The sequence below is a fragment of the Bombus impatiens genome, unplaced genomic scaffold, assembly GCF_000188095.3.
Source record: "Bombus impatiens unplaced genomic scaffold, BIMP_2.2 scf_0417, whole genome shotgun sequence".
NCBI lineage: Eukaryota > Metazoa > Arthropoda > Insecta > Hymenoptera > Apidae > Bombus > Bombus impatiens.
In genome coordinates this window covers 574,467-584,896 of record NT_176836.1, presented here as the reverse complement: position 1 = coordinate 584,896, position 10,430 = coordinate 574,467, and the positions used below count along the sequence as shown (strand labels likewise).

Sequence of the window (10,430 nt, the reverse complement as noted above, 5' to 3'; positions counted from 1 at the left end):
TTTGCGTTCCATCAAATTGTTTTAAGCTGAAGTTTGCTTCTTCTTTCCCATAATTCCACATTTTTCCTTAGTAAGTTACGAAGTGGTTCCAGGAGTTTGCAGGCATCTTCTATAAATTTAGAATAAAAATTCATTTCCTCCAGCAATTGCTTTACATTTTTTTTGTCCTTTGGGCGTTCAAATTCGCGTATTGCTCTCAGGTTATCTCTTCCTGGTCGCACACCGTCTGTTTCCATGATGCGACCAAGATATTTTACTGAACTTTTTGCAAAATTGATATTACCACCTAATGACAAAATCCGCAATCACTTAGTTGCCAGCCCAATAATAACAGTAAAACGCATTATTGTCCTTGCAACTTCCCCATCAAACTTTCCGTAAACAATCCTAATTTTATACCCTAAGCCTCTGTATAGAATTTTCATTAAAATTTGAAACGATGTAGAAGTTTGCCACTTTTTCCCAAACCTGCTTCGAAGACGCAGAAATGCGCAGAAAGCGTACGCTAACGGAATCCACTCGACTTTCAAGTGGGAGATCAACCGCGTGGCATCCTCTCCTGGGTCGCTAACACCGCCAGGAGTTCCTACTACATGATGAACATCGACGGGCACAACTTGTACAGATTGAATTATCCGCTCCGTCTGAACAAGTGGTATCACAGCTGCCAAAGCTGGAACGGTCGTACAGGAGAATGGCAGATCTGGGTCAACGACGAGCGCGTAGGTCGCGGCTTCAACAACAGGGTAAGCGAGCTTGCCGTGCTTTTCACCCAACTCTCGAGCCATCGACGAAAAAATTCGCGCCCGTGAAAGTGCACCGTTACGTGGAAAATTCAAGCGCGTTGCACGCGAGTAAAACGCGTCACTTATTTTCCCACGTCCAATAACCTCCAGCTGATCGTTCAGTCAGATCTAGTCGGTAATTAGGCAGGTTCGAGCATATTTACTTGGCAAATTTTCAAGATCGATTTTTTCGAAGATAAAACCTCGGCCGGGACGATTCTATTCTACGTTTCCTCGATTTCTTATTTTTTGATTTCTTTACAAGGAAGCTTTGCACGTGCTATTGCTTGTACGTAACCAGACCAGATTCTAACGACAGAAAAAGACACATACGCAAATATCCGGACACTTGCATGAATTTGTTGTGTTGTTTTATGTATTGACGTTATCAAAGACAAATAATATCGATATAATTATTGTAAAGTTCCATAGGTGAACACGTATCAACATATTATTTTTTTTTTTTATTTAATATTTCACATTCACAATTTGTCCAATTTGGACATTTGGTAGAATTTTTTAGCTGTTTGATTATCACGTGGATGGCTACCCTCAGCGTGGTACCATCTTCGTGTTTGTTAGGTTATATCCTTTATGAAACATATAAATGGATTGTGCTACGCCTCGAGGTTTACTATAGGCCGTGTTCCTAACCGTCTCCCTTGGTACTATAGTGTCGTAGACAGATCGTCTTACATGACAGGCGAAATATACACAATGTAGCGATAAGCGCATAGTTGTGGTCAAGCAGCGAATTCTAAAAAACATCGATTCGCCTTCGGTCCGTTATTTTACCTACACAAAGAAGGTGGTATACGTGATCATAGGCTCGAACGGTTGCGAGACCCGAGCGTGGTGGGGGTCGTCTCTAAGAGAAGGCAAAGGAGAAAATCGAAGGGCAGTCAGTATCACATGGGGATTCAAACCAAATGCATCGAGAGGTTCAGAGAAATAAAATCAAGATCGCTTAGTCAAACGAACACGTCGAGAAATATCATAAAGTCGAGTCGAATTATAATAATAAACTAGTTGTATCATCGTTGAATCATTTGCAACGTGTTAATTATAATTTTAAACATTGTTTAAAATAGTAGCTTATATTAACCCTGTTAATTCAGTGTTACAATCATTTGGACTACCTCTGTTATCCTAATTGAAACAGGGGAACGGCTGGTTCACGGCGTCGGCTATCAGAATCGTAGCGAGAATTTACTCTTCGCGAACGGTCGTAACAGATTGTACTATGGAAACAAAATTTTTATCATCTCGACATCTTCGTATCCTATACGTACACGTACACGTTTCAGCTTACCTATCTTTACAACAATTTTATCGTTTATTATTTGTACATAATATCGCCCGATATAGTCCAAAAATAACGTCGGTACGATGTAGAACAAGGTAATAAATTCTCAAGATGTTCGTACGGAATTCGCAAACACGTAAGTGTCGGGATATTTATGGACTTACATGTGCATGAAATTTCTATAGTATAATGCACTTTTACGTTACGAAAGCAAGGCACGCGCGCGATTTCTATAAACGAGCAATGCCAGGGTCTGGCTGTGTGTTTATAGTTTTCGCCATGAATTCTCGAAAGTGGATCATGCAGGCGGTATACCGTGACTCGGAACTCGAGTAGAAAGCGATCTTTGGCAGCGGTACTCCTCTTCCACCGGAGGAAATCGCGTCCGGTTCTAGGTCGATTCCACGCTGCCATTTCTCCTTGGCATTCGTGCGAATTCTCTTGCGTAATTTTTCTCTCTTCGCTGGTCTCGTTCAACGCGATGCAAATCGCGGGAAGAATTTTTGCGGACGAGTGCGAATTTCCGCGAGTTTCCGTGCGCTCGCTATCTTCCCCTCTCTTCGTCTTGTCAACGCGATTCTATTTCACGCGAAAGTCGTTTCACGCTATCGTTCAAAAGTACCCAGATAGTTAGGTTGACTAGCAGGAAATGTACGGAAAATATTTCAAAATTTCCTACACTTTCACGTGCACTTACTTATATTATAAATCGTCTAAAATATACAACGCGGATATATTTCTGCAGATTCTACGATAACCGTACACGGCTTCGATTTTCTCCGTACGAGTTTACCCAAATAGCCGAACCCATTCGGCAGGAAACTCTGTTATTCGTTCCGGTGAATATCGAGGAAGGAGCGGGCGGCGGCTTCGCTCGAAGCGATAAGCGGATAAGCATAATCGAAGTAGAGAATGCGCGGTGAAAGGAATTTTACTTCGCCTCGAGATATAGAAGGTTTTGCGTTTCGTATTTTCCGCGCGCATTCGCTACCGATCAAATACAGTGAATAGACGCTTTACAGATTTACGTTTTTCGCGTTATTTATTCCATCCCCACCGATTTTCCATTTGTCCAACGTACGTGTAGAAGCTTCTGAAACAACTGCCTCTGTACGAATTTGCGTACAGCACCACCTATTGACAAAATCCGCAATCACTTAGTTGTCAAGCCAATATCATAAGAATTCACCTATTTCTCTATTCTTCTCATCTGTGACTTTTGTTCAGTCGATAAAAGCTGACAAGTTCGTTCAAAAAAATTCCACGAAACGTGGAATATTCGCTCTTGGACGCACGATAACGTTGCAAATCTGTATCGACCGCGAGAATGTGCGTTACATGACGCGTGTCCCTTCTGAGTTCGCGTAGGTTGATCGGCGCTCAGCTAAAGATCAGTTAATCGGACGCTGGCAAGATTTCGTTCGTACAAATGCAGTTGATAGAAACTGTATCTGTACTCGCTTTTGACTGTGTCAGTGTAGATTAAAGCGCGCTGAATAATGGAAATATTTTCAGTGCAGCAAGAAAGTGGACGTGACAAAAAACTGTCCATCTCGTGATGCGCTTAAACGCAGAGTTTATAATGGCAATTCGCGACTCGTTTGTCAGATGCAAATTAAAACCGGTGCTCTCCGACGTAACGCGCGATTAACAAACAGACCCTGCAGCTAATTCAGCGTGACCTTAATTCGCTCGCTTGTCTTTCTTCTCGACTCGTTAGTTGGTCGGCCACGTCATCAAAGGGGGTGGAATTGCGATCACTGGACAGGAGCAACGACAGCTGGGCGGCGGCTTTTTGGAAGGCGATGGCGCTCCTCCAGGTGAGAATTCGCAAATCGTCGTAAAACCAAGGCAACTATGGCTGTAGTGCTATGTCATTTTCCGTGTACAGACCATGAATTTTTATTCATTTACGCTACCCTGCATAACATCTATCGTATTTAGCAACTAAAATCAGGCACGAAAATTGTATCACAGAGCTTCACGAAGAAGAGTGTTTCACGTATTTGCTATAATTTGAGAGCGTAGAGATACTTTCACTTACAACAGTGTACATTATACCATGTTTTGAAGAGGTTGAAATATCAGTGCCAAAGCGTTTCATCGACTTTCCTCGTACACGGCGGTAATACGCGTTACATTCCTAAGGTTGTTCTAACGAAACACATTTGCTCAGGATCCGGCGGTCTTGTGGGTGAAATAACAATGGTGCAGCTGTACGAGGTCGCGCTGACGGCCGGCAAAGCCCACAAGGATCACAAACACCATCACGGCCATCACTACGAGCACGACACCACCAACAACACGCCCAGACCTACGCGTCCTCCCGTAACAGGCCGACCCCTTCCGCAACATCCCTACCTCACTGCTGGACAAATCAATCATCAGGTTTGACCCACGTCACGGTATACAGTAGCGCTCGCTTTATTTGCCAGGGAAATTCCGATACAGCTGCATCGCCTGAATTTAAGCGACTGTCGCTAGATTCGTTCAATTTCCTTGCTCGATGCACACGAATTATCGTTGCTGCCGCGTTAAAACCGTTAAAATCCAATCTATGGAAATTTATGCTTCAAAGAGCATCGCAGAACACGCTGACCTCGTTGAATTTCAGGTAAAAATCAATCCAGGGTCGCCGCTGCAAATCGTTCAAGGAGGCGTCACCCTGAGGCATCCTGCGGTGATTCCCCGCGATCCAGCACCTCAGCCCTTTCCTCCTGCGAATCCCAATTCCGTCTCCGCAGCGTTCCCTCTGCAATCCAGCCAGTTCTTCGGCAACCTACGCTCTAGCGTTAGTTTGCCTCCGGCGAGCGAAACAACCGACGTGGGAGCCAGCTCGTACCACAATCTCTTCAAGAGAGAGAAGGATTCGTCGGCTGTTGAAGCCAAGAGCAACGAGTCGGACTCGAGCGCTGAGCAAGCGTCCAGCGTGGCGAAGAGGCAGATCGACGAAGAGGCAGTTTCAGAGGGAAAACCTTCCGACGGGAAGGTAAGAGTCCATTGGAACGCACATTACAATTATTACGATAATTAGATTTTGGATGAAGTGGTCGGCGAAAATGGCTGAGCACTTGCTATCGTATCGTGCGTGTCATTCGCGCGAAATTTATGAAATTTCGTTGCGCGCGCAAGGAGACTCGACTAAGGCCGTTTGTACAGGGTGTTCCCCATAGCAACGAGCTACGATTTTCATGGAACTCAGGTTGTGACGTTTGCCTCTTTCGATCCTCCGTATTAAAAACGATTGTAAATTAGAAACATTCGTAGTTTGAACGCTGTAAGGGAATACAGGGTCGACTAAGCACTGGGAAGATCATCGACGACGCTGAATTCTGTTTTCAGGTAACGTTCGTGCCAAGAGAAGACGCGGAGTCTGCGAAAGACAGGAAGTTGGAAAAACGTGACTCGACGAAGAAGAAACGAGGCCTGGTGCAACTGGGCGACGGTCTGATCGTCGACGACGGTTACATTAGTCAAGGCCTAGACAACAATTATTTCGCAGGCCTGACCAACTTCGGTCTGCAACTACCAAAATACGAAAACAAGGACGACGAAAGGGAACCAGCAGAAGGTGAAGTCAGAACCATCATGGACGTCTGCGACGGTTGTAGCGAGGAACCTTTCGCCAAAGCTCTCGTCTTTGGTTGGAGGTCCGTGCCTAAGAAACTGTACTCCGGCGCGGTGCACATCCCAGCCGCGTCAATGTGCAAAGCGTTTTAAACACTTTCACGATGGAGCGTTTCGTCGTTGGCATTTCGTTCTATAGTTTCTTATTCCCTTTGAACATACGTTTTTCCAATATTTTGCCACGTCTCTATCTTTTCTCCGCGTTCCGCGAACGCGTGTTTCGTGCGTTTCATTTTGCCATCATTTTCCCGCTATTCGTACGCCGTTGCAATCGCCAACGTTTCACGCCATCAAAGTGTCAACAAGGCGTTTTCGACGGAAACAGGAGACGAGACTCGGCGAACTCGGGTCCGCTCGGGTCCATTCGCGGCATCGACCACGACTAGACCAGAGATTTATGGTTATCGCGTCTCGGTAGCCGACCGCTATCGCTGACACAGGATCTCTTCTACGTGCCGTGAACCCGAGGCCAACGGATCTCGAACACGTTAGCTCGATTACGCGATTACAAGCGTTGCGGATAGAAACGATAGCCGCGGGCGGATATTGATTACACAGAGTCACTCCGATCGCATACGGAGACGTATTTATTATTAAGGGAATCCATCGCGAAGCTAAAACTATGCTAAGCTAAACGTAAAAAAGTAGCGAGCAGGTGTAAGTGGCGGTGCCGCAGCAGACTATTCGGCTGACTGAGTTGCTTAGCGGCTTTGTCTATCCTCCGTCTGACTCAACAGTCGGCTGAATAGTCGGCTACAACGCCACCCAAATCTGCTCGCTATGTTTTTACCCTAAGTTATGCTCCGCTGGATCTCCGATAGCAGCTCCGTCGTTGGGTTAATTCTTGACGCGGGCTCGTGTCTAGGTTAGTCAGAGTTGCAAGTTGCGGCTTGCGACGTTTAACGCGTCGTTGATCGAAGAAATCGTCGATCGAAGAAACACTTCTGATGTGAACCGAATGTCGTCGATCGGCCACATACTCGGAAGTATTTAAAGAGAGATACGATTAAAATCAACGTGCGAAGTTGTTAGAGTTTAAGATGAATAAAACGTTCACTGTAAAACCTGTGTTTGTCATTGGCCGTTTGCCGCGTTAGAGCTTTTTCTTCTATCACGTCATCGAATACCATATACGGAATTCAAAAGTGAATTTTCAACTCGATCGACGTCGTGATGGATCGTTGCCTAATGCGAATACGTATAAAATTTAAGCGTCGGTGTTACGTATTACGGAAATCGACAGTGCGAGAAGCTTTTGCGTGTTCCCGAAGAGGAACGACGAAGCGAAGCTATACATTTTGCAGACGTTCGAAAGCTGATTACCTTGCTTTTGTGAATATGCTGATGCTGATATTCGCTGTCGAATTCCGGCTCGCTGAAATAGCTCTGGTCTTCCCAGTGAGGAGGTAGTCCTGTTCCTGTTCCCGGTATCCCCAAAGGTCCTGGCATCCCTGTCACACCGTCAGTGCTCTCGAACAGTCGCAAGACGCTGCGGTCTCGGATGTCCCTCAGATGCGATCTGAAATCCAGACGAGAACCTTTCGATACGGCTATGGTACTCCGGTACGGAAATTCTCGATCGACGTGCAGAAAAGTGAACACTTCTGTTATAGTTCTCCGTTATGGTTACAACACTAGTGGAAAATCTGAATTTGGTCTGTGAAATCGTACATAGAATGTATGCAGTATAAATTCCATGATAAATGTGAAAATTCATCGGCGATGCAAAGATCAGATATGCAAAGGTAATGCAAAAATAATCGTATCATGTGTAATTGATAAGATTTTTGTTGCGTTTAATGTAGAATATATAGATTGTTTGCGTTTCCCAGACTAATGAAACAACAGAACATTGATAGGTTGTTATAATTTCTTTGACACCATCGAAACCAATTTGGACATTGAATCTCGTTACAAATGCTGATATATATCCCATTACAAAAATTACCTTTGATCTTTTCTTTTCCAAATTCAATCGTCCTCGTGTGTCTACGCCAGAGACATAAATGTGTACCGCGAAAATGAAAATCAAGAAATTTCAATGTTCTTGTTGAAATATCTTTGACAGTATCGAATAAGCGCAACTACAAACGGATCGACCAGGTTTAAGTGATCTACTAGCGAGTAGATTTTGGTAAATCGCTTTGTACAGGTGGAAATTTGACGAACTAGCTTGTTGGTCGACTAAAAGCGGTCTGAAACTGACAGGAAGCGTCAGACGGTTAAAGAATATAAAAAGTCGAATTCGGTGGTCGTCGACTGAACGCTACTAGACATTACTAAGCCACACGATCAAGCGTTTGTGTTCATACGCGAGAAACATAGACTCGTTGCTGGTCGAAATTTGCATTTACTCGAAACGACCTGGTGAAATTTCTCGTCAGACGATCACCGTCTAGTCCATCCTTCTGTAGTCGCTCTGGCCGATATGTACAGTCAAGTACCTGAGATCTTCGAGTTCGTAGAACATGTCCTTGTTGCTATCGTGTATGTAAACCTTGACGTGAGGACTGTCTAGATATTCCATAGTGAGTTGTTTGGGAAAACTTCTGACGAAGAGAGCCTTAACGGTGTCTATGCTAGTGATTTCGTTGGGTAGGAGCGCCCGCTTCGTCTCGTTTCTATACTGCAGGAACACTAGACCTAAGGAATCGTCCACAGAAACGCATCGTTTCGTCAGGAATGTCCGACAAGGGCATCGAGCAGCGAGGCAGCAACAAGACGCTCCTAATTCTATCGCGGGTCGATCGTTACCTAGTGGTCGCTCCAGAGTTTTGCTGGGGGTCCGTACGACGGGGAGGCTGCTTCTTTGCTTACCACCCCGTCGAAATCCAGTGCTCGATGTCTCCACCTCGGACATGATGCCCGGGTCGTCATCGAATAACATCGTCGAAGAGGGAGGTGGGTACCCGCGCGGAAGAGGCGACTGAAACAACCAAACGAAATCTGTCAGATCACCAAAGCATTGTCCTTTCTCTGCTTTTGCCTGTCTTTCGTCCGCGTATTTTCTTTTTTTTTTCTTTTTTTATGAAACGATCGTTCGAATCCAACGCGCATCAATAGAGAAAAAAAAAGCAAAAGAAAGAAAAAGTCGTGTGTGAACGACGATACGATAGTGAAAAAACGATGTAAAAACGGACGCATGCTATCGTGCGATTCGAAACGATACAAAGAGAAAAGGGAGAAACGTGTATGAAAAAAGAGAGGAAAAAGAAGAATTACCTTTCTCTGGCGAGACTTGGTCCCCATCTGTTAGGCGGCGGCAGGTACACGGAAACACACACACACAAGTAAACCAGTTAGACGTATATATGCATGGAGCAGAAAAGGAGGTTGGCTGGAAATGTACTGTGAAAAGGTAAGAGCGAAACAATGCGATCGCGATCGCGATCGATCGATCGTCTGTCGTTGGTCGTTGCTTGAGTTTCCAGGCTGCACGCAACTGGTCCTGTAAAAATCTCTCACGATCGCCAACATTTCCCATGCGCTCTTTTCGTCTTCGTTCGAAGACGTTTCACAAAGTTGCAGATCGTTTCACGTCGTTTTCAAAGACGAAGTGAGCGACGCGGTTCGAGTGGACGGATAAAAAGGGATCGAAGGTGAGTAAAAATCGAAAATATCGTGGGAAAGATACGAGCAGGAAGACATGACGGTGCACGACAACGTGAAACGATTAGGTGCCACGTGTACGCCACCAAGACCAAGGTGGTGTGTAAACGATTAAGGACATAGACGACTCGAAGGGGCTAACGACTGCCGGCTGTTCTGTTTCCCCGAACTCGTTTTATTTTCTTCTTCTTTTTTTTTCCTCTTTCTTCTCGTTTTCCCTCGCCCGACTCCGGTTCGAACCAGGACAAACAAAAGCGCGAAAAGGGCACGGTCGAAAATAAACGAAACTCGGCCTGTGTGTATATGTACATGCTGTTTGAACGTCGAACACAATCGGGGCAACGCGAGACGAGAAACGAGGACGGCGTAGGTGGATACGAAGCTTAATTAACCTCTTCCCTTCGTTACGCTCGGCTCTTGACCTCGGAATATATCCGCTAAAGTTGTTGGCCAGATACTTTGCACAAGATCGTCGCTTACGTAATCGTAGCACGCGAACCGCTAATTTCTATCGAGCATCGAAAAGAAGCGTAAAGCGGAGATACACAAACGCCCGTGTAACACCTTCGCTGCTAAAAAATCTGGCTATTTTGTATAAACAATTACTCCCGCAAATATCGTGATAAACAAAATGGCGTAGAAATAAAACAAAGAAGCGTCGATGTAAGTAAACTTTCTTTGGCCAAATTCAAACTACTCCGTTGCGTGAAAATTTCTCGGAACATCGGCAATCTTCGTAGCCCCTGCGCGTCGATCGAGTCGGAGAGATGAAAAATATCAGAGAAACATAGAAAAAAAATTGGAGAAGACTCTGGGTGAATCGTCAGCGATCCCAAAAGGAAAGCATCCACGGGAAGGTGGGTGTGTTCGAGGGGAACGTAAAGGGGAAGAAAAGACTCGAAAAAAGTGTAAACGAGAGCACAAACGATAAAAGTCAATATGTATTTACATGTTGCGGAAGCAAAGATTCACCTCGAGATCCATGGTGGTATGACGCGTCGGCGGCGTACCGTATTGGCCGTGTGGCGGCGGCAGATGATGGGGATGAAGGGGGTGTAGCTGCTGGGCCGCGTTGAACTGCTGATGATGTAGGGACGGTTGGT

The 10,430-nt window shown here is 45.2% G+C and overlaps 2 protein-coding genes across 2 annotated transcripts; one reads left to right on the top strand and one right to left on the bottom strand.

The window, feature by feature from the left end:
• The first annotated feature begins 535 nt into the window (after window positions 1-535).
• On the top strand, window positions 536-6,782 carry LOC100747170. The gene is made up of 5 exons (XM_003490237.4): window positions 536-746; window positions 3,812-3,911; window positions 4,268-4,479; window positions 4,706-5,080; window positions 5,434-6,782. Exons 1-5 carry the CDS (start codon window positions 594-596, stop codon window positions 5,809-5,811), a joined length of 1,218 nt encoding a protein of 405 aa, XP_003490285.3. The 5' UTR covers window positions 536-593; the 3' UTR covers window positions 5,812-6,782.
• On the bottom strand, window positions 5,968-10,424 carry LOC100747055 (coiled-coil domain-containing protein CG32809-like). Its single transcript, XM_033321232.1, has 5 exons — window positions 10,300-10,424; window positions 8,941-8,967; window positions 8,473-8,644; window positions 8,163-8,361; window positions 5,968-7,237 (listed from the first exon to the last, which is right to left on the bottom strand). The coding sequence occupies exons 1-5, from the start codon at window positions 10,309-10,311 to the stop codon at window positions 6,946-6,948; spliced, it is 702 nt and encodes a 233-aa protein (XP_033177123.1). The 5' UTR covers window positions 10,312-10,424; the 3' UTR covers window positions 5,968-6,945.
• Between the last annotated feature and the right edge of the window lie 6 nt (window positions 10,425-10,430).

Excerpts from the sequence above, each read along its gene's own strand:
- LOC100747170 (XM_003490237.4), top strand. The coding sequence starts at position 594 with ATGATGAACATCGACGGGCACAACTTGTACAGATTGAATTATCCGCTC. Across the intron at positions 3,912-4,267 it reads AGGCGATGGCGCTCCTCCAG|GATCCGGCGGTCTTGTGGGT; the intron begins GTGAGAATTCGC and ends ACATTTGCTCAG. Across the intron at positions 5,081-5,433 it reads GAAAACCTTCCGACGGGAAG|GTAACGTTCGTGCCAAGAGA; the intron begins GTAAGAGTCCAT and ends TTCTGTTTTCAG.
- LOC100747055 (XM_033321232.1), bottom strand. Across the intron at positions 8,362-8,472 it reads AACTCTGGAGCGACCACTAG|GTCTAGTGTTCCTGCAGTAT; the intron begins GTAACGATCGAC and ends ACGATTCCTTAG. Across the intron at positions 7,238-8,162 it reads TACGAACTCGAAGATCTCAG|ATCGCATCTGAGGGACATCC; the intron begins GTACTTGACTGT and ends TCTGGATTTCAG.